We start from the raw sequence: 24460 nt of genomic DNA, 5'->3' as shown, positions 1-24460 counted from the left end.
ATAGATACTATAGGAAGGATATAAAGGGAGGCAAGAGAGGAGGGGAATGGCATTTTTGATTAGAGAAAATATCACTGCTCTGCCTGACGCTGTGAGGTAGCAGTGATAACCCCATGAGCCACTATGCCAATCTTTATGTTTGTATACCTCTCAGGGCACCCCAACACAGGTGATATATTGGTGAATTAAAAGCACTGTGCCAACCCCTGCAAAAATATAAAACAAGCCTTCAGGGAGACAGCCAGTGTTATAATGGAGGGCCCACTGGTAAACACTTTGCACTGGCTGGAAAAGACCTTTAACTTCAGTGACTCAGTTGCTGTCTGCGCAGGAATAAACCTGATCAAGTATATCCAGGACATTGTGAGAAGCTGAGGAAGAAACTACATCATCATCTACAGACATAGGTGAGATACCTGAAGATTAGAGTGTGGCTAATGTTTTGCCTTTATTTAAAAAAAAGATTGCAAGGAAAAGCTAGGGAACTATAGACTGGTGAGTCTGACATTAATGATGAGTAAGTTGTTGCAAGTGATTCTGAGAGACAGAATTTACATGCATTTGGATTTGCAAGGATTGATTGAGGACATTCAACATGGCTTTGTGTGCAAGAAATCATGTCTCCCAAACTTGACTGAGTTTTAGAATACGTGACCAAAAAGATAGATGAGGGCAGAGCAGTAGACATTGTTTACATGGAATTTAGCCAGGCCTTCAACAAGTTTCTACAGGGTAGACATGGTTAGTAAAATTAGATCAAAATGGAATCCAGGGAGAGGTAGCCAATCGGATACAAAAGTGGTTTGACGGTAGGAGCCAGTGGGGTGATGGTAGAGGGTTGTTTTCACACTGGACGCCTGTGACAAGTTCTTTGCTGCAGGGATCGGTGCTGGGTCCACTACTGTTTGTCATTTATATAAATGATCTAGATGAGAATATAGGAAGCATGATTAGTAAGTTTGTGGATGACACCTAAATTGGTGAAGTAGTGGACAGTGAAGAAGGTTATCTAAGAGTACAACAGGATCTTGGTTAGTTGGGCTAATGGGCTGAGGAGTGGCAGATGGAGTTTAAATTAGGTAAATATGAGGTATTGCATTTTGGCAAAACGAATCAGGGCAGGATTTAAACAGTTTATGGTAGGATCCTGGGGAGTGTTGTCAAACAGTTAGGGGTTCAGATACATAGTTCCTTAAAAATAGTATCACAGATAGACAGGGCGGTGAAGAAAGCATTCGGAAAGCTTGACTTCATTGGCTAGAGTATTGAATATAGGAGTTGGGACGTTTTGTTGTGGCTGTACAGGATATTGGTGAGGCCACTTTGTATTGTGTACAATTCTGGTAGCCTTGTTATAGAATTGATATTATTAAAATAGAAAAGGTCAGAAAAGATTTACAGGATGTTACCATGACTGGAGGGTTTCAATTATAGGGAGAGGCTGGATAAGGCTGAGACTATTTTCCTTGGAGAATAGAAGGTTGAGGGGTGACCTTATAGAGGTTCATAAAATCATGAGCGACAAAGATGAGGTGAATAGCAAAGGTATTTTCCCTGAGATAAGGAAATTCAAAACTAGAGCGCATAGGTTTAAATGAGAGGGAGAAAATTTAAAAGGGTCCTGAGGGACATCTTTTTCACACAGTGGGTGGCACATATATGAAATGAACTGCTAGGCAAAGTCATACATGCAGGTACAGTTATGACATTTAAAACATATTTGCTCAGGTACTTAAATCAGAAAAGTTTAGAGGATATGGGCTAAATGCAAGCAGATGGGACTAATTTAGTTTGGGAAACTTGGTTGGCATAGATGAGTTGCATCGAAGGGTCTGTTTCCATGCTGTATGACTGTGAGTACTCCTGCCCTGAACAGATTACTTTGAGGGAGAGAGTTCTAGGTTGCCTTTTGTATAAGGACTGAGAAGTCTAAATAGTTTCAAGGTTCTGCTCTCTTGTTCTGGACTTTCATCAGCAAAGGAAATGGTTTCTCTCTATCTATGTTATCAACTACTTTAATCTCCTTAAACACCTCAGTGAGATTCCCCCCAGGCTTCTGTACTTGAGGAAATAAAAGCCTATTCGTGTAATTCACCTGTTTTTAGCTCTGGAATTAATATAAAACTAAACAAGCAGAAGCCTAAAATTAGTAAAGTTATCAGTCATTATCTGCAAATCTTACTTCTTACTATCAGCTGGGTGAATGCTGCAGTTAAAACATTTCCTCCTATCAAAAATGCAGAGTACACGCCTGCATCTTTCACAGTGACTGATCTCAAAGCGCATTCAACTGTATGAGTGACATCATCTCGTGGCACGGACGAGAAAAACATATCTGGAACAATAAAAAGAAAAATTATAAACAGCAGAATAAACTTTGTGTTTACAAATGGCAGTGCAATCCTCTGGCATTTTATATAAAAGCTTATATTTATATGTCCTAAGGATGTCACAAAGTAATTTACAGCAAAAAGAATATTTCTAGACACAGGAATAGGGAACTAGAGATGTGCATAGAATGCTGCTATCATGCAGACAGAGGACTGATCCACGGAGAGAGGGAGAGATAGATCAGCCATTGTTGTAAGGTATGATATGCAGTCGGCAATTTGTGCACAATAATCTCACACAAACAGTAATGTGATAATGATCAGATAATCTGTTGAATAAATGGTAGTTAAATGATGAATGTTGGCTCGGGCAAACTCCTGAAGGACTCCTCCGGTCCGATTTAAATAGTGTCATAGAACTATTTCCATCTAACTGAGCAGGAAAGCAGGGCATTTTTCTCACATCTCACTCAGAAGATGGCTTCTTCAATGCTGCTGCAAACTGCCAGTAATGCAATGCAAGTGTTAGCCTTGATTTTTTGCTCATGTCTCTCAATGGGTATTGAACCCACAGCAAGAGTGCTCCCAATTAAACTGCAATTTCAAACTCATTGCAAAATCTAATGCATTAGTTTAGCAATATCTCTTGTACCTTTGGAATTGGAATTGTAAGAACTGTGTCCTTTTTATTCTGTGTGTTGTTAAAAACTATGGACTGCAAAGCGAAATAACTGTTTTTGAAAACAGGGATTTATCAGGATAACTGCATGATTTCACAGCTAGGAATTTGATATCTATTATGAACTCTTTTTAGTGGATTCCTACAATGTGCAGATGACAAGTTCCAAGGAACTTTTTCACAAGTGAAACTAATTGGGTCTCTACTAACTGACCAGGTTGTGACTGGAAGCAAGTTCTAGAGACACAGGTACACACAGAGAAAAAGACACAGATGGGTGTTCAGTTGTTTTTCCTAGCAGAAGCTGCCTGTTCTCTGCAGTAAAAAAAACAAGTTTAAACTTGAAGTAAATCAGATAGACACATGTTTGAAGTGAATCAGATGCTCTGTGCTTCTTACAAACCAATGAAAGCTTCCTGAGAAAGACAGTTGAACACCAAGGGCCTGGCTAACAAGATTGTTTGGAGTGTTTTCCTTCAGGGCATGCTGGAAACTGGGACTGACTCCCACAGAACAGGTGCAGGTGTGCAAGTGCAGTTTAATTACAGTAGCCAGTTTTATGTTGGGAACAAACATTCCAGTCTCTTATTTTTGCACATATTCTAATGTGCCACCAAGATTTAGAAGGGATTTGGAAGGATTGTAAACAATGTGCTTGTCCAAAGTCTGATGAGAAAACCCTCTGTCTCAATCAGAAAACCGGAATGCACCCAAATCTTAAGAAAAGACACAGCCAGTAATAATTACGCAGCCGGGGATAGAAAGAATTAGTAGCACAACATAGAGAAATAATGAGTGAGAGGAGATGAAATAGAGACAGACATAAAGAACAGCTAAAATCTTCAGTTATGAGAAAAGACTGGAGTGGTAAGAATTGGTTTCCTTGAAAGGAAAGGCTAAGAGGCAACTGAATGTAAATTACCAAAATCATAATGAGTCTGAACAGAATAGATGAAGAGAAAATGATTCCTGCTTGTAAAAGGATCAAGAACCAAAGGGCACAGTTTTAAAGTGTTTTGTAAAAGATGTAAATGTGAAATGAGCAGATTTTTGTTATACACAGTCAGTAGTTAGGATCTGGAATGTATACCTCCAAGTGGAGTGGAGACAGGTTCAATTGTACCATTGAAAGATTATTCAATTAGAAACAATATGCAAGTTTACAGAGAAAAAGCAGGAGACTGACATTCATGTTATAATGATGAGAGAGCAGAAATGAAGGGCTGAATGGCCTCTTCCTGCACCTACGAGTCTATGATTCTGAAAGAGGGCATAACAGAAAATAAGAGACAAAAAGAGAGATGAAAAAGTGGTGGGCATAACAGAAAGGGCACAAGAAAGGCATAAGACAGGCAAGAAAGAGAGAGATGAAAGAAATTCATGTACAGAAAAAAGGGAGAGTATATGTGTGCCTGCGTGTGAGAAAGGGAGGGAGAGAGACAGACAGACAGACAAAGAGAAACAGATACAGACTGGGAAAAAGGGAACTTGGATGAACTGGAAATGTAGAATGGGGAGAGAGGGACTGAGGGGTAATATTTTCAAAGAAAATATGTCAAAAGTCACATTAAACCTCTTGCAAATTGTATTTATAACTTTGTATCTAGGTACAGTAATATGTTTTAAAATGCATAGCTGCTGTTTGTAAGCTTGTATCAAGCTCTTAACCTTTGAAAAGTCCCCATGTAAGATATTTAACCAATCAATTAATTATTTATATCACAGATTTTGAAACCAGACTTCACTGACATTACAAAGGCCTTTCCATAAAGTAAGTTTTAAATTAGAATTTAATCTCCATAGATTTAAGAAAATATCACGATTATATCTGAAGAAACTGGTTCATATAGTGCTAGATGATAGTCACCTTTACAAGAACTGGAAATGGAAAATTGACACTGTTACCATCTTTTCAGAAACTATTGAGTAAGATATGAATAGAATAATGCATGGTCGTACGCACAAAAGCATAACAACAACTTATATTCACTAGCACTTTTAACATGGTTAAAATTCACAACTTTATAGTCAAACAACTTTTGATATTGAGCTGTATAAAGTTACATTAGGACAGATGAGCAAAGGATCAGGAGAAAGTTAGCACTACAGATTCTGGAGATCAGAGTCGAGAGTGGGGTGCTGGAAAAGCACAGCAGGTCAGGCAGCATCCAAGGAGCAGGAGAATCAACGTTTCAGTCATAAGCCCTTCCTGCTTCGATTCTCCTGCTTCTCGGATGCTGCCTGACCTGCTGTGCTTTTCCAGCACCACACTCTTGACTCTGAAAAAAGGATTAGTCAGAATGAAATAGATTATGAGGAGTGTCTTAAAGGTGTCATAGAGTCTTAGAGATTTACAGCATGGAAACAGGCCTTTTGGTTGATAATGTCTGAATGAATCATCAGGCCCTTATCTAGATTAATTAGATTTTTCAGCACTTGCCCCATAACCTTGTACACTTTGCCACTTCAAGTTATCATCCAAGGACTTCATAAATATTGTGATAGTTTCTTCCTCCACCTTTCAGGCAGTACGTTCCAGATACTCACCCTGCTGTGGGTGAAAAAATTTTCTTTAAACCCCATCTAAATCTTTTCCCCCCTTATCTCAAATCTATGACCCTCCTCCTCCCCCCCCCCCCCCCCACATATTAATCTCACTTCTAAAAGGCAAAATTTATTTCTGTCTACACCCCTCAGAACTTTGCACACCTCAACCAGGTCCACCTCCAGCCTTCTCTCCTCTAAGGAAAACAACCCTTGTCTATCTAGTCCCTCCTCAAAGCTGAAATGCTCCAGCTCTGGCAACATCCAGATAAATCTCCTTTGCATCCCCTCTATTGCAATCACATCCATCCTACAGTGCAGTGGAGCTCCACACAGTTCTCTGTTTTTGGCTTAACTAATGTCTTATACAGCTCCATTATAACCTGCCAGCTCTTGTATTCAACGCCTCAACTAATAAAGGCAAATATCCCACATCCCCAAAAACCACCTTATCCACCTATCCTGTCAAGCATGTGTGACATGCAAACCATACTCTCTCAGATCCTCTGCATTTGTAGCTTCTACCCTTTATTGTGTATCCCCTTGCCTGGTTAGTCGATGCAAATATATCACTTCACACATTTCAGGATTAATTCCAAGTGTCACTGCTCTGTCCATCTGATCAGCCCATCTATATTGCCCTGTAATTTAAGACCTTCTCGTTCTTTTAGTCTCATTACAAACTACTGATCAAACCCCTTACATTCATGTCTAGATACTGTATGCCAATGGATGTTCCAGTCACAAAACAACCTTTGACCACCATCCTCTGCCTCCTGCCACTAAACCAATTTTAGGTCTGATTTGCCAGATTGTCCTGGATCCCACATGTTTTGACCTTTTTGATCTGTCTCCCACTGGAGAACTTGTCAAAAGCCTTGCCAAAAGTCATGAAGACTACATCCACTGTACTACCCTCATGTGCACACAGAGTCACCTCCTCAAGAAATTCAATCAAACCTGTCAAACATGATGTCCACCTGATAAAGCCATGCTGGCTATTCTCAATTAATCCTCATCTCTCCAAGTGAAGATTAAATTTGTTCCTCTGATTTTATTTTCCCATAGCTTTCTACCACTGGCCAATAGTTCCGTGGTTTATCTCTAAAACCCCACATGAACAGTGGTGTCACTTTAGCTGTCCTCCAGTCCTCTGATACATTTCCAGTGGCTAGAGAGGATTGAAAATTAATGCCTAGGCCTCTGCAATATCTTCCCCTTCCTCCAACAGCATTCTCATCTCATCTGAGTCTGGGGACTTATCCACTATGTAATCCTGCTAAAAAAAAATTAATACCCCTAACCTCTCAATTATAGAATGTTCAGAATTAGTCCTCCTCCCTGACTTGTATATCTATACTGTTCATCTCTATCATAAATACAGATGCAAAATACTCATTTAAAATTTCAAAGATATTTTACACCTCTTAAATCCCTAATGAACCTTATTTAGAGTTTAGATTACTTACAGTGTGGAAACAGGCCCTTCGGCCCAACAAGTCCACAATGACCCTCCAAAGAGCAATCCACCCAGACCCATTCCCCTACATTTACCCCTTCACCTAACACTACAGGCAATTTAGCATCTTTTGGACTGTGGGAGGAAACCGGAGCACCCAGTGAAACGCAGAAACGGGGAGAATATGCAAACTCCACACAGACAGTTGCCCGAGGTGGGAATTGAACCCGGGTCTCTGGCGCTGTGAGGCAGCAGTGCTAACCTCTGTGCCACCGTGCCATCTAATTCTTCCTCTCATTATCCTCCTGCTTCCAATATAAATGTCAAATAAAAATGGGATTTTTCTTTATTTTACTGTCAATGTTTTCTCATGCATCCTCTTCACTTTCCTAACTTTTTAAGCAATTTCCTATACTTTCTATACTCCTCTGTAGCTTCTGGTGTTCTAAATATTCAGCTTTTAAAATTTTATTCACTCATGGAATGTGGGTGTCACTGGCTGGCCAGCAATTATTACCTGTTCTTAGCTGTCCTTGAACTGAATGGGGCTTGCTAGGGCATTTCAGGGGACATTAGTGAGCCAGATGAGTATTTCTGACAATCAGCAACGGTTTCACAGTCAATCAGTGGATTCCTAATTCCAGAGAACTTTTAAGTGAATTCAAATTTCACCGTCTACCATAGTGAGATTAAAACTCAGGTCACCAGAACATTAGCTAAATTTCTAGATTAATAATCTAGCAATAATACCACTCAGCCATCACAGTCCCTTTAAATCTACCATAAGCTTCCCTTTTTCTCCCCCTTATCCAATTCGGTACATTCCTCAATATCCAGGGTTCTCTATATTTTTTGGCCCCTCTCTTCACCTTTGCAGGACTACATTGAATTTGCATTTTACAGTTTCCTTTTTGAAAGACTCCCATGACTCTGATGTAAATTTTCATATTAGCAGCTGCTCTAGATACTGATTTATCATATTAGAATCAGCCTTCCCCCAATTCAAAACCTTTATTTCTGGTCTATCTTTGTCCTTTTGCCTGACTACTTTAAATCTTATAGGGTTATAGTGACTATCGCTAAAACACTGTCTCACTGACACATCTACCACTCACCTGGCCTTATTTTTTAAGATTAAGTTGAGCACTGCCTCAGTTCTTGTACATGCTAGTTTTAAAAAAAAAGTATCCTGCAGACAGTTTTAGAACTTAACCCCCCTCTAAGCTTTTTCACTTTGTATATCCCAGTTAATATTTGAGAAGTAGAGGTGCCTATTATTATTAACCTATTACTTTTACACTTCTGCAAAATTTGCCTACATATTTGCCCTTTTATCGTTCCCTGACTATTTTATGATCTATAGTACACTTACAACAATGTAATTGCTCCATTTTTTTCCATACTTCAGGACCCTTCAAAGATATCATCTTGCCTTATTGCAGCAATTGACTCCATGATTAATATTACAGTATCATCTCCTCTTTTACACCGCTCCACATCTCACCCGAAGATTCAATACCTTGGAATATTGAGCCACCAGTCCTGTCCCTCCCTCAAACATGTGCCTGTGCTGGAAATTATTTCATAACCCTATGTGTTAATCAACACCCTCAGCTTATCTGCCTTACTTGCATGACCCTTGCATTAAAATGAATGCATCCAAACCTTTACGAGCTCCACTGTGTGTTAACTTGAGTATATACACTTTGTCTGCCAGACTGACCTGTCTACATTTATCTGTGCATCATTAACTATTATACGTTCACTCCATCCCATTCCCCTGTCAACTATTTAAACTCCCAACAATGACACTAGCAAATTTTCCCAAAAGATGGAGGTCTCACTGCACTTTGGATGCAACTGGTTGAATTTGGTCAGATCCCAACATCCCCAGAAATACCCAGTGATCCAGAAATCTAAAGTCTTCACACTAGCACCAAATCTACAGCACACATTCTGCTGCTCTATCTGTCTAGTCCTATACTCACCAGCACATGGTATCATAAAATACAGGACCAGAATTAGTCCATTTAGCATATCAAGTATGCTCCACCATTTGATCATGGCTGATATATTTCTCAACCCCATTCTCCTGCCTTCTCCCTGTAACCCTGATTATCTTTCTAATCAACCTTATCTATCTCTGTCTTAAATACACTCAATTTTTTGGCTTCCACAGCATCCTGCGGCAATGATTTCCGCAGATTCACCACTCTTTGGGTGAAGAAATTCCTCCTCATCTCGTTTCTAAAAGGTTTGTCCCTTCACTTGGAGGCTGCGCTCCTGGGACCTAATCTCTTTTACAACTTGAAACATGTTCTCCTCATTTCCTCATCCTTTCAGCATTCCGTAATTTTCAATCAGATCCCTATTCATCCTTCTAAACTCCATTGAGTACTGACCCAGAGTGCTCAGTCATTCCTCATTTGACAAGCCCTTCATCCCTGGGATCATTCTTGTAAACCTCCTCTGGATCCCCTGCAATATTAGCATATCCTTCCTTATATACAGAGCCCAAAACAGCTCACAATATTCCAAATGTGGTCTGACTAGAGTCTTGGAAAGCCTCAGCAGTACATCTCTGCTCTTGTATTTCAACCCTCTCAAAATGAATGCTAACATTGCATTTGCCTTCCTAACTTCCATCTTAAGAGAATCCTGAACTAGAACTCTTTGTGCTTTAGATTTCTGAAGCCTTGTCCCATTAAAAAAAAGTTCATGCCTCTATTCTTCCTACCAAAGTACGTTAACTCACACTTTCTAACATTGTATTCCATGTTCCACTTCTTTGCCCGCTCTCCTTGCTTGTTCACTATGCAGCCTCACTGCCTCCTCCACATTACATGTCCTTCCATCTATCTTTGTGTCATCTGTAAATTTAGTTCATGACAATGCTATCAATTACTTCATGCAAATCATTAATATATAACATGAATAGTTGTGGTCCCAATACTGACTCACTGACTTCCATCAAAAATAATCCAGAGATTACAACCTCTCAGAACCTGGTCCAGGTATTCCAAAGTTAAGGGTCCGTTCAGCTGAAGATGTAGTTGACAATTGTGGAGTTCAAGAGTCCAGATTTGGAGAAGTGCAAAATGCAATGTTTTTTATTTATAGATAATTGTTTAAAGAATTAAGGAGCATTGCCGAACAGAGACCTAGCAGTGCTACTGCATAGTGGCTTGAAAGTGGAGTTGCAGATAGAAGCACTTGGCACATCTGCCTTCAACTGTAATAACACTGAGTATAGGAATTGGGATGTTATATTGTGGCTGTACAGGACATTCATGAGGCTGCTTTTGGAATATTGTTCATAATTCTCATTGTCCTTCTATAGGAAGGAAGTGGTTAAACTTGAGAGGATACAGAAAAGATTTACAAGGACATTGCCAGGACTGGAGGGTTTGAGCTGTAGGGAGAGGCTGAATAGGCTGGGGCTCTTTTCCCCGGAGCGTCGGAGACTGAAGAGTGACCTTATGGAGGTTTATAAAATCATGAGGGACATGGATAGGGTACATAGACAAGGTCTTTTCCCTGGGGTGGGGGGAGTACAAAACTGGAGGGCATAGGTTTAATGTGAGAGGGGAAATATTTAAAATGGACCTGAGGGGTAACGTTTTCATGCAGAGGATGGTGTGTGTATGGAACGAGCTGTCAGAGGAAGTGGTGAAAGGGAGTACAAATACAACATTTAAAAGGCATTTGGATGGGTATATGAATAGTAAGGAAGGGTTTACGGGGATATGGACCAAATGCTGACAAATGGGCCTCGGTCAGACTGGAAGGTATAGTTGGCATGGGAAACCTGGATTGAAGACTCTGTTTCCATGCTGTATGGTTCTATGACTCAATAAGTGATTGAGAATCATACTGTTTCTTTATATTCCACAATAAGTTGGTTAAGTTCCCACAAATAGTTTACAAAGTTAATTTGGTTAGTTTTTTTTGATGGATTCCAAAGGCAATAGTTTTATTACCATCTTTATAGATCATAACATCAGCATCTGTCTGAAGCTGTCGCTTGAATCGAATGGTTACATTTTCACCTTTATTTGCAGTAAGGGAGAAAACCTCTGGGAGGAAATGTGCTGCAAAATATAACAAATTTCACTAGGTCAGGTCATCCTTTTATCCTTGCACAGGGTGACATACAGACAATGATTCATGGCTTGAAACAAATCAATTTCTTTCGGGATCACTCTAAGGAGAGTTGGCTGTCAGCAGTGCTTTCACTGATCAATCCCCTGAAGTCAACCCTGAGTCAGAAGTGGTATGACAAATTGACAATTTGGGCCCAGCACTGCAGAAGCTCATTCACTGCTGAGGGAAGTTGTTCACTGCATGCATTAGGACAGAGTTGGTTCTTTATCAGCTAGTCTGTTGAAGAACTTGGTTTCTTTTATACTTAATTTGTAATGCTGCATATTATTACCAGCGAATCATAGAACCCATACACAAGAAGAGGATTTTCAGCCCATTATACCTGTGCCAGTGCTTTGAAAGAGCCATCCAATAGCCACATTCCTTTCCAATAGTCCTGAAAAGTACTTGTTTAAAGTTTGATTTCAGTTCCTTTTTTAAAGTTGAAGTTGATTCCATCACCCCCTCAAGCAGTGCATTTCAGATCCCAATAACCTGCTGTATAAAGAAGAACCTCATCTTCCTTCTGGATTGTTTGCCAATGACCTTAAATGTGATCATATTAGTTAATGACTTTTTTTTTAACTAGTGGAAAATGTTTTCCTTGTTTACACTATCAAAATCTTTCATCATTTTGAACACCTTTATAAATCTCCCCTTAGTCCTCCCTGCACTGAGAACAATGCCACAGAAGGGGACTGCTCTGTGCCTGAAAGAGTTGAATAAAAATGACTTGAAATCCCTCATTGATGTTTCTAGCTGTGTTTGTTGAATGGTGTGTATAAACTGAGATTGTGCTTGGACTAGACGTTACAACACTGCATTTAACTCTGCTGATTTACAGGTCCAAGTGAATTGGAACTTATTGGTTATTGTCAGGGACATATGCCTGAGGGAATGCTGAGAGATCCTTGAGCACTTCACCAGTGTTTTGAGTTTCTTGGCCAGCTTGATTGTTGCCTTGTGATCCCTGAAAGCAAAACACCAGTAAAGAGAGATTTCCACCGGCTTCAATTACCCAAAACTGTACAGATACCAAATGAAGACTGTCAGCACCAGGCATTTCATACAGAAGGAAGGAAGGAAAAAAACAAAGGAAGAAAGTAAGGAACAAAGGATAGAAGGACAGATAGAAAAAAGGATGGAAGGAAGGAAGGAAGGAAGGAAGGAAGAAAGAAAGGAAGGAAGAAAGGAAGAAAGGAATGAAGGAAAGATGGAAGAAAGGAAGGACAGAAGGAAAGAAAAAATAAGGAAGGAAGGAAGGATGGAAGGAAGGAAATAACTTGTCTTAAGGTACAGATTAATACCAATAGATTGATTGAAATCCTCTGATTGCACATTTAGCCAAAACCAATCCCAGTATCTGAATCGATGGTTGCCTCCAGAATCTGAGAGTGTTTTACCTTGTTGTGACATCTTAACTGTTGTAATTCGTGTGGCTTCTTTTTTAAGTCTCCCCTCACAAAAGAATATTCCAACGCTATCATTTTTCTCATTGCTCCATACAACCTTTGAAGGGTAGCTTTTAGTCTTGTTCTGTGCTGCAGGGCTTCCCCACTGATCAAGAAAGGGATCAATATTCCGAGTTATGGAAACCTCATCTGGATCAGATTTGCCTTCACTTACACACACCAATGAGGTTTCTGACTTGGAGATTAGAGGTCTTGAGTTTATTAATGTCAAGTCCAGCAATGCCTCGATTAAACCTGGGGTCAAATACAAACATATCGATTAGATGCAATTGAACAGGAAGATAGAAGCAAGGCAGACTTAGGCAGGCTGCCTCAAAGTTAATGAAATACTTACTATTGTGTAGTTAACATTCTCACGTAGAGAATGAGGCAGCTAACCTTTGCACTGCAAACTCTCAGAACAAAGGAACAATGACCAGATAATCTACTTCAATAATATTAGTTTAAGGGAAATACTGACCAGATCGGATTGGAGAAGTTCCTTACCCTTTATAGTGCCGAGGTATTCCTGAGGTTCACAACAGGGGGCAGACAGGGCGCTCTTCTGATTAACAGCACCTCTAGCAATGTGGCATTCCACCAGTTCTGCTCTGGGAGAGTCATTGTTAGATTGTGAGCCCAACCTACTGGATTCAAAGTTGAACTCACAACCTGCTTACTCAAGAGGGGAAAGTACTAATCACTGCAACAGCTAACCCACTAAACTGTACAGAAATTTCTTGGTGATGTTCTAATTATGCAATTTTGGTGATAGACAATTTACTCAACATTAAATTAGTGATAATTTGAGTACTATTTTTTGCACATAAATTTTTAAAATGAGTATTCAAAGTAAGGCTTTCATAACGTAATGTCATTTGCCACATTCATGTAAAATATCCATCTCCGAGCCCACTTTTCCAATCAAGACTCCCGCCCACCCACCGAGGATCCCCTCTCACACCTCCAATGTGCCCCATCCACCTGGACACCCCGTGCTGACCTGTTATCCACCCATGACTTCTTCATTTCAAACTAGTGCTCTGACATAGACCGCCTCAACCTGTTCACCCCTCTCACCACTCCAACCTCCCCACCTTGTAATGCACAGCCCTCTACTCCCTTCATTCCAACCCCAACATTACCATTAAACCAGCAGACAAGGGGACTGACCTCTACACCGCTGAATTCAGGCACCAACTCATAGACACCTCCTCCTACTGTTCCATTGACCAGGACCTCATCTCCCATCACCAAACCATCATCTCCCAGACAATCCACAACCTCATCACCTCTGGGGATCTCCTACCCACAGCCTTCAATCTCATCATCCGAGAACCCCGCACTGCCTGATTCTACATCCTACTGAAGATTGACAAACCTGACTTCCCCTGTCGACCCATTGTCTCAACCTTTCCCTGTCCAACTGGATTTATCTCTGCATACCTTGACACCATCTTGTCCCCCTTAGTCCAGGAATTCCCCATCTATATTTGGGACACCACCCACACCCTTCACCTCTTCCAAGGCTTTCAATTCCCCGTCCCCCTACCACTTACCTTCAACATGTATATCCAGTCCCTGCACACATCTATCCACCATGACAAAGGCCTCCAAGTCCTCCGTCTCTTCCTCTCGTGTCATCCTAACCAGTACCCTTCCACCGACACCCTCATCCACCTGGCTGAACTGGTCTTCACCCTTAACAACCTCTCCTTCCAATCGTCCCACTTCCTCCAAAGCAAAGGGGTAGCCATGGGCACTTGCTACCTCTTTGTCGGTTCCGTGGAGTAGTCTATCTTTCGCAGCTGCACCAGCACCATCCCCCACCTTTTCCTCTGCTACATCGATGACTGTATCGGCGTCACCTTGTGCTCCCATGAGGAGGTTGAACAGTTCATCAACGTCGCTAACACCTTTCACCCCAACCTCAAATTCACCTGAACAATCTCGGACACCTCCCTCCCCTTCCTGGACCTCTCCATCGCCATCTCTGGCGAATGACTAACCACTGACATCTATTACAAACCCACAGACTCCAACAGCTATCTGGATTACACCTCCTCCCATGCTGCCTCCTGTAGAAATGCCATTCTTTATTCCCAATTCCACCACGTCTGTTCCCAAGATGACCAATTCCACCATAGAACAGCCCAGATGGCCTCCTTCTTCAAAGACCGCAATTTCCCCTCCCATGTAGTCACGATGCCCTCCAGAGCATCACTTCCACTTTCTGCAACTCCACCCTTGGACCCCACCCCTCCCAATGCAACATGGACAGAACCCCCCTGATCCTTACCTTCCACCTCACCAACTTCCAGATATTGTACAATCCTCTGTCACTTCTGCCACCTACAAACAGACCCCACCATAAGGGACATATTTCCCTCCCCACACTTATCTGTGTTTTGGAGAGGCCATTCCCTCTGCGACTCCTTAGTCAGATCCACATGCCCCCCACCAGCCCTTACCCTGCCACCGCAGGAAGTACAAAACCTGCACCCACACCTCCCCTCTCATCTCTGTCAAAGGCCCCAAAGGATCCTTCCATATCTGACAGAAATTTACCTGTACCTGTAAATGTCATCTACTGTATTTGTTGCACCCGATATGGTCTCTTCTACATCGGGGAGACAAGACACCAACTTGCAGATCGTTTCAGAGAATATCTCTGGGACACCTGCACCAACCAACTGCACCACCCTGTTGCTAAACACTTCAACTTCCATAAGACCATAAGAGATAGGAGTGGAAATAAGGCCATTTGGCCCATCGAGTCTACTCCACCATTCAATCATGGTTGATGGGCATTTCAACGCCACTTACCCTCACTCTCCCCGTAGTCCTTAATTCCTTTCGAGATCAAGAATTTATCAGTCTCTGCCTTGAAAACATTTAACGTCCCGGCCTCCACTGCGCTCCGTGGCAATGAATTCCACAGGCCCACCACTCTCTGGATGAAGAAATGTCTCCTCATTTCCGTTCTACATTGACCCCCTCTAATTCTAAGGCTGTGCCCATGGATCCTAGTATTCCCGCCGAATGGAAACACATTCCCAGCATTCACCCTTTCTAAGCCATGCGTTATCTTGTAAGTTTCTATTAGATCTCCCCTCAACCTTCTAAACCCTAATGAATTAAATCCCAGGATCCTCAGCCGTTCATCGTATGTTAGGCCTACCATTCCAGGGATCATCCGTGTGAATATCCGCTGGACACGCTCCATTGTCAGTATGTCCTTCCTGAGGTATGGGACCCAGAATTGGACAGAGTATTCTAAATAGGGCCTTACTAGAGCTTTATAAAGTCTCAGTAGCACATTGCTGCTTTTACATTCCAACCTTCTTGAGATAAATGACAACATTACATTTGCTTCCTTAACCACAAACTCAACCTGCAAGTCAATCTTTAGACAATCCTGGACTAGCACTCCCAGATCCCTTTGTACTTTGGCTTTAGGAATTTTCTCACCGTTTATAAAATAGTCCATGCCTGTACTCTTTTTTCCAAAGTGCAAGACCTCGCATTTGCTAACGTTGAATTTCATCAGCTATTTCTTGGACCACTCCCCTAAACTGTCTAAATCTTTCTGCAGCCTCCCCACCTCTCAGAACTACCTGCCAGTCTGCCTAACTTTGAATTATAGGCAAACGCCACCAGAATGCCCCCAGTCCCCTCATCCAGATCATTAATATATAAAGTGTACAGCTGCAGCCCTAACACTGAACTCTGCGGGACACCACTTGCCATGAGCTGCCATTCCAAAAAAAAACCTTTTATCCCAACTTTCTGCCTTCTGTCAGACAGCCAATTCTCAATCTATGCCAGTAACTCACCTCGAACACCATGGGCCCTCACCTTACTCAGCAGCCTCCTGTGAGGCACCTTATCAAAGGCCTTTTGGAAACCTAAGTAAATAACATCCACTGGGTTTCCCTAGTCTAACATACTTGTTACCTCTTCAATGAATTTTAACAGGTTTGTCAGGCACGACCTCCCCTTGCTAAATCTATACTGACTTGTTCTAATCCGACCCTGCACTTCTAAGAATTTAGAAATCTCAACCTTAAAGATGGATTCTAGAATTTTACCTACAACTGAGTTTAGGCTAATCGGCCTATAATCTTCCATCTTTTATCTTGATCCTTTCTTGAACAAGGAGGTTACAACAGTGATTTTCCAATCATCTATGACTTTCCCTGACTTCAGTGAATTTTGAAAGATTACAACCAATGCCGCCACTATTTCTTCAGTCACCTCCCTCAGAACTCCAGGATGTAGCCCATCCGGGCCAGGAGATTTATCAATTTTTAGACCTTTTAGCTTTTCTAGCACTTTCTCTTTTGTAATGTCTACCACACTCAACTCTGCCCCTTGACTTTCCTTAATTGTTGGGATATATGTGCCCTCTCACTCCATCAAGAACATGCAGGCCCTTGGCCTCCTCCATCGCCAAACCGTAACCACCCGATGCCTGGAAGAAGTAAGACTCATCTTCCGCCCTGGGACCTTGCAACCACACGGGATTAATGTGGATTTCACCAGTTTCCTCATTCCCCCCCTCCCCCACCTTATCACAGTCCCAAACCTCCAACTCAGCACCACCCTCCTGACCTGTCAATCACCTTTCACATCTATCTGCTCCATCCTCCTCTCTGTCCTATCACCTTCTCCCCTGCTTTCATCTGCCTATTGCATTCCCAGCTACCTTTCCCCCAGCCCACCCCCTCCAATTTATTTCTCAGCCCCCGGTCCACTGGCCTCATTCCCAATGAAGGGCTTATGCCCGAAACATCAATTCTACTGCTCCTTAGATGCTGCCTGACCTGCTGTGCTTTTCCAGCACCATACTCTCGACTACTAATTTTCAATGTCCATTACCAGATTTTAATACCAATTATTTTCATGAATTTAAAAATGACTGCACGTGACTAAAAGTTGAGCCAAGCTGCCTGAAATAATTTATAGCTGAAAATGTGTTGCTGGAAAAGCGCAGCAGGTCAGGCAGCATCCAAGGAACAGGAGAATCGACGTTTCGGGCATAAGCCCTTCTTCAGGAATGAGGAAAGTGTGTCCAGCAGGCTAAGATAAAAGGTAGGGAGGAGGTACTTGGGGGAGGGGCGTTGGAAATGCGATAGGTGGAAAGAGGTCAAGGTGAGGGTGATAGGCCGGAGTGGGGTGGGGGCGGAGAGGTCAAGAAGAAGATTGCATGTTAGGAAGGCGGTGCTGAGTCCGACGGATTTGACTGAGACAAGGTGGGGGGAGGGGAAATGAGGAAACTGGAGAAATCTGAGTTCATCCCTCATGGTTGGAGAGTTCCTAGGCGGAAGATGAGGCGCTCTTCCTTCAACTGTTGTGTTGCTATGGTCTGGCGATGGAGGAGTCCAAGGACCTGCATGTCCTTGGTGGAGTGGGAGGGGGAGTTGAAGTTTTGAGCTATGGGTTGGTTGGGTTGGTTGGTCCGGGTGTCCCAGAGGTGTTCTCTGAAGCATTCTGCAAGTAGGCGGCCTGTCTCCCCAATATAGAGGAGGCCACATCGGGTGCAGCGGATGCAATAGATGATGTGTGTGGAGGTGCAGGTGAATTTGTGGCGGATATGGAAGTATCCCTTGGGGCCTTGGAGGGAAGTAAGGGGGGAGGTGTGGGCGCAAGTTTTGCATTTCTTGCGGTTGCAGGGGAAGGTGCCGGGAGTGGAGGTTGGGTTGGTGGGGGGGTGTGGACCTTACGAGGGAGTCACGGAGGGAGTGGTCTTTTCGGAACGCTGATAGGGGAGGGAAGGGAAATATATCCCTGGTGCTGGGGTCCATTTGGAGGTGGCGGAAATGATGGCAGATGATACGCTGGACATGGAGGTTGGTGGGGTGGTAGGTGAGGACCAGTGGAGTTCTGTCCTGGTAGCGGTTGGAGGGGCGGGGGTCAAGGGCAGAGGAGCGGGAAGTGGAGGAGATGCGGTGGAGGGCATCGTCGACCTCGTCTGGGGGAAAATTGCGGTCCTTGAAGAAGGAGGCCATCTGGGTTGTACGGTTTTGGAACTGGTCCTCCTGGGAGCAGATGCGGTGGAGACGAAGGAATTGGGAATATGGGATGGCGTTTTTACAGGGGGCAGGGTGGGAGGGGGTGTAGTCTAGGTAGCTGTGGGAGTCAGTCAGTTTATAGTAAATGTCCGTGTCGATTCGGTCGCCAGAGATAGAAATGAAAAGGTCTAGGAAGGGGAGGGAGGAGTCTGAGACGGTCCAGATGAATTTGAGGTCGGGGTGGAAGGTGTTGGTAAAGTGGATGAACTGTTCAACCTCCTCGTGGGAGCATGAGGCAGCGCCGATATACTCATCGATGTCGCGGAGGAAAAGGTGGGGGGTGGTGCCAGTGTAGCTGCGGAATATGGACTGTTCCACATATCCTACGAAGAGGCAGGCATAGCTGGGGCCCATGCGGGTGTCCATGGCTACTCCTTTGGTCTGGAGGAAGTGGGAGGATTGGAAAGAGACGTTGTTCAGGGTGAAGACTAGTTTAGTCAGTCGAAGGAGGGTATCAGTGGAAGGGTACTAGTTGGTAAAGTGGGAAAGGAAGAAGCGGAGAGCTTGGAGTCCTTCGTGATGGGGGATGGAGGTGTACAGGGACTGGATGTCCATGGTGAAGATAAGGCGTTGGGGACCGGGTAAGCGAAAATCATGGAGGAGGTGGAGGGCATGGGTGGTGTTCCGAACGTAGGTGGGGAGTTCTTGGACTAAGGGGGACAGGACCGTGTCGAGGTATGCAGAGATGAGTTCGGTGGGGCAGGAGCAGGCTGAGACAATGGGTCAGCCAGGGCATTCAGGTTTGTGGATTTTGGGCAGGAGGTAGAAACTGGTGGTGCCTGGTTGTGGGACTATGAGGTTGGAGGCGGTGAATGGGAGATCCCCTGAGGTGATGAGGTTATGGATGGTCCATCGTTACTGGTTTCTTATTTGTTTCCAGTGATCTAATTAAACACATTTTTATTGAAGCGATGTACAGGTGTATACTAAAAAGATCATTCACTGAAGCTAATTGAGGAAGTTGAAAAGAGGGAGGCTGATTCATCTCACCTCAGCTTGTTATAACCGATCTGGAGAATACTTGACAAGACAAAGCTCTTTTAGGCCTCGCCTTATATTAACAAAAAAGCAAAATATGTTTTACCCAGTTTATCAGGAGTGTTGCAGAAATGACCTTGCCTCTGTTCAGTTAATTCAAGGGACAGTATTCTTCTGTCTGTTTTACCACTACAAGAAGAAAGTCCTTAAGCTCAGCAACTCTTCTTGTCTTTCATAGAAGTTGTAAAGTGAACATTTTATTCAAGATGATAAATCATTAAAGTGAAACTTGTTGAAATGATTTTTACAGGAGCTCAGAAGCAAGGACTGATTGAAATACTCAGAAGTGCTGGAAATCATCTTCACTCCAGGATATCTCTGCAGGATTTCCAAAGCCCAAACCTGTTCCTCTGCTTCCCTGTATCATAAGGTCAGAAGGCAGATGTTCACTGATGATTGCACATTGTCCAACACTATACACAACTCCTTGAATATTGAAAAAGTTCATGTTCAAATGCAATATGAGTAGGACAATATTCAGGTCCAGTGATTAGATTAGATTCCCTACAGTATGGAAACAGGCCCTTCGGCCCAACAAGTCCACACCAACCCTCCGAAGAGCAACCCACCCAGACCCATTCCCCATATTTACCCCTGACTAATGCACCTAACACAATGGGTAATTTAGCATCATCAATTCACCTGACCTGCACATCTTTTTAGACCATGGGAGGAAACCGGAGCACCCGGAGGAAACCCATGCAGACATGGGGAGAATGTGCAAACTCCACACAGACTGTTGCCCAAGGCTGGAATCGAACCCAGGTCCCTGGTGCTGTGAGGTAGCAGTGCTAACCACTGAGCCACCGTGCCGCCCATTCATGCTTGGGTTGATAAACAACAAGTAATAGTTGTGCCACAGAAGTTCCAGTCAATGACTATCTCCAACAAGACAGAATATAAACATTGCCCCTTGAAATTCAAAAACATTACCAACTCGGAATTCCCTACCATCAGTATCTGTGGATTACAATTGACCAGTAACTGAAACAGATTAGTCACATAAATATGGTGGTTACAAGAGTAGGTCAGAGGTTAGGAAACCTGCAATGAGTAACTCATCTCTTGTATTCCCAATATCTGCCCACCGTTTACAAGGCTGAAGTCAGAATATATTACAATGCTCTTTACTTGCCTGGATGAGTACAGCTCCAATAACACTCAAAACGTGACACCATCTACAACAAGGTATGCCTGCTTGATTGGCACCACATCCACCACTACCTCAAGCATTAATGAAATGTTGTAGCAGTGTGTATTAACTGCTCATGTACTGCAGAAATTCACCTTTGGACTGCATGTTCCAAACCAACCACCACTATCATCTAAAAGGACAAGTGCATTTGATACCTGATACATCTGCAAATTCCTTCTCAGCATTGAGTTGTGCAAATATATTATTATTCCTTCACTGGAGTTGTTCAATTTCTTGGAAACCCCTCCCTAACAGTATTCCTGCACCACATGGAATACAGCAATTCAAGAAAGCAGTTCACCATCACCCTCTCAAGGGTAATAAATGCTGGACCAATCAGCAAAGCCTCCACCTCTTGAATGAATTCAACAAAAGACATTTACAGAGAGAGAAATAAAGTTAATATTTCAGATTGATGACTGAATGCATTTAAATATTTACAGGACACCTTGTAGATCTGGAAAAGCGCAGCAGGTCAGGCAGCATCCAAGGAGCAGCAGAATCAATGTTTCGGGAATGAGGAATGAAGAAGGGCTCATGCCCGAAACGTCGATCCTCCTGCTCCTTGGATGCTGCCTGACCTGCTGCGCTTTTCCAGTAACATATTTTCAGCTCTGATCTCCAGCATCTGCAATCCTCACTTTCACCTTGTAGATCTTCCAGTTTTGAAGAAAGGTCAACAACCTGAAACATTAACTCTGTTTCTCTCACCACAAATGGTGCCTGACGTGTTAAATATTTCCAGCATTTTCAATAACAGAAGTAGGATTTAAAACAACATGGCAGAACGTTGTCTTTAACTTGGGAGCAGCTTCAAATTCCTTTTTAATTCTTCCTCAAACAAATTCTAATTATAAACAGGAGGATAATGAGAGAGGAAATATGTAAGTTAATGACCAAAATAATGATTGAGAGGTTGGCAATACAATTTTAACATGTAAACATTTCTTCAGGACAGAGAATCTGTCCAGTACGCTGCTACAAGCAGAAAAGACAACGATCGCTAAAAAGTGAGTGATTAAATAAATCAAAAAACAAAGTTTAAATTGATATAAGAAAAGGTAATTGCATGGGACTAAATGGATGTTTTCACAAAGATGAAATAAAAACAATGGGTCAAGTTTACACAGTGTGCAATATGATTCTCTTTAAAGCATCCCATCAATTGTTTGATCCTACAATTATACCTCATCTCTACAGAGAGATGCATTCCTATAGTGTTTTCCATGGCTGTTGGATCTTTCAAAGTGCTTTGCAACCAATGTGGTGCATTTGAAGTGCATTGACTGGCATCATATAGGAAATATGACATCCAATAAATAGCTCCTATTTTTCAGCTTTTTCTTTTATGACCAGAATCTGTTTACTTTTTTCCTGTTTGGCTTGTACATTTCACAGCCCATGTGACTAGGAATTGAGTTTGATAACAATATATACTCTTAAAGAATGCTGAAAAGATTTAACACATTTTCTCATTTTAATGCCTTGTATTTGCTTAAAAGCAGTCAGTTTTTCACAACTTGTAAAGATCTTATTGGAGCTGATTTAGATTAAAAGTTGATAACTATGTAATGATAGATATAGGCAATATCAAATACAAACATTTGTCAGGGCCAACAACAAACCTTCAATAACATAAATCAGAAATTGCTGGAAATACTCAACAGGTTAGGCAGCATCTGTGGAGAGAGAAAACAGTTAATACTTTGACTTGATGGTCTTTGCAAGAAACTTAATAATTAATGCTATTAACACTAACACTTAGACTATGAGTAAAACATCCACTCAAAATAGAAAAACATTTTGTGAAACAAACAAGAAAATTTTATAACCTTAGAAGTTCAAATTTGTGACTGAATTTTTATGTCTCATGACTCATAGGGATAACATGTTAGAAATCAAGCCCCACTATTCGCAGAGTTGTCGCAAATGTGAAAATTTGATTAAACCAAATTATTCAATTCACCTCTCCTCTACATTGGAGAGACAGGACACCAACTTGCAGATCAGTTCAGAGAATATCTCTGGGACACCTGCACCAAACAACCCCACCGCCCTGTGGCTGAACACTTAAACTCCCCCTCCCACTCCAACAAGGTGATGCAGGCCCAGGGCCTCCTCCATCACCAAACCCTACCACCTGATGCCTGGAGGAAGAATGCCTCATCTTCCGCCTTGGGACACTGCAACCACATGGGGTTAATGTGGACTTCATCAGTTTCCCCATTTCCCCTCCCACCCCAACTTATCCCAGTCTCAACCTTCCAACTCAGTACTGCCCTCTGACCTGTCCATCATCCTTCCCATCTCCCTGCTCCACCCTCTTCCCCACCTTCATCTATACATTCTCAGCTATCTTTCTCCCAGGCCCAGCCCCCTCCCATCTATCTCTCAGCAAAGGGCTTATGCCTGAAAAGTCGATTCTCCTACTCCTCGGATGCAGCACCATAGTCTCAACTCAGATCTCCAGCATCTGCAGTTCTCACTTTCCCTATCCAATTCTATCTGTCTAATTCATGTCAAAAGAATATTATACCAGATTTCTCATTAAAAAGGGAATAACTATTTATTGTAACCAACAATAAGAAAGAAATCCAAATTGCTAATGTATAACTCCAAATAAAACTCTCCACTCTTTATAAAGTCTCATACTCAGACAGACAAGAAGAGTATTAAGAGTAGAAAGAAGAGGGAAGAAAAACAGGGAGAAATAGTTTGATGGCATCAATCTGGACTGTAGGAGTTGACGAGTTGTTTTATTTTGCACCATTTCAGTTCTTTGCTGAGGAGATGAGGTGGTTTGGACACCAATGCTGTATTTTTTCACATTCAAGAATCTGCCCTTTTCATCTCGTGTTCTTTTCACCTCTGAAAATGTTCCTTTCATCTTTTTCAATTCAACAGGCGATTTGTGGACAGAACAATTTCCAAGGAAACGATGGAACAGCTACTGTGTGATGTTCTCACCCTTCCCCACACAGAAGAGGGAAAGAGAGGTTGAGGTGTTTTCTCTTCTTGGCCTGATGTTCATGCCTTTGGGTCTACATAGAGGTTGTAACCAGTAAAATGGTTATTACTATCCTGAGAACATGAGCTCATAACAGCTGGTCAATTGAAAAACCAAAGTACAGTCTCCATAGCATTCACCCCTACTGTTTAAATAAGGCAACAGTGTAAATACAAGTTACAATGAGTTCTAGTAATTTTTTTTTTAATTTGACATCATCTTTCACAGTTTCCTTGGTTCCTTGGGTTTCTTTTCACATTATTTATAAGCCACAGTCCAAAAGAATACAGTGCTCTTTTACAGTTGTCATAGATTTACAGTGGGTTTCAGTCACAGTATCACAAAGTCCATTTGTAACAACAATGATCATAACGTGGAGATACTATAACGAGATTGACTTTGTCACTAACCTTACATCAGGCACTGAAAAATGCTGACATTACCGTTATAACAATGCGGGATCATATATTACAAAGAATCTTTCACCCCCAAATGTCTACACTGCTATTTATAATGTACATTTACCCTTGCATTTATTTA

The 24460-nt window shown here is 42.2% G+C and overlaps 1 protein-coding gene and 1 long non-coding RNA gene across 2 annotated transcripts in view; one reads left to right on the top strand and one right to left on the bottom strand.

The window, feature by feature from the left end:
* Positions 1-24460, bottom strand: part of tek (TEK tyrosine kinase, endothelial) — a 121623-nt gene that overhangs the window by 82539 nt on the left and 14624 nt on the right. The window contains exons 2-4 of the mRNA XM_072589014.1: positions 12559-12861; positions 10993-11103; positions 2183-2335 (exon numbers count right to left, since the gene is read on the bottom strand). Coding sequence (XP_072445115.1) covers positions 2183-2335; positions 10993-11103; positions 12559-12861 — 567 coding nt within the window. The remainder of the gene's footprint in view (positions 1-2182; positions 2336-10992; positions 11104-12558; positions 12862-24460) is intronic.
* On the top strand, positions 4733-24044 carry LOC140489482 (uncharacterized). The gene is made up of 3 exons (XR_011963172.1): positions 4733-4780; positions 19969-20088; positions 23818-24044. It is a non-coding gene; the product is annotated as an uncharacterized lncRNA (long non-coding RNA).

This window comes from Chiloscyllium punctatum, chromosome 2, assembly GCF_047496795.1.
Source record: "Chiloscyllium punctatum isolate Juve2018m chromosome 2, sChiPun1.3, whole genome shotgun sequence".
In the NCBI taxonomy this organism is placed as follows: Eukaryota; Metazoa; Chordata; class Chondrichthyes; order Orectolobiformes; family Hemiscylliidae; genus Chiloscyllium; species Chiloscyllium punctatum.
The sequence above is the reverse complement of the archived record's forward strand: the minus strand, read 5'-3'. Positions and strand labels throughout refer to the sequence as shown.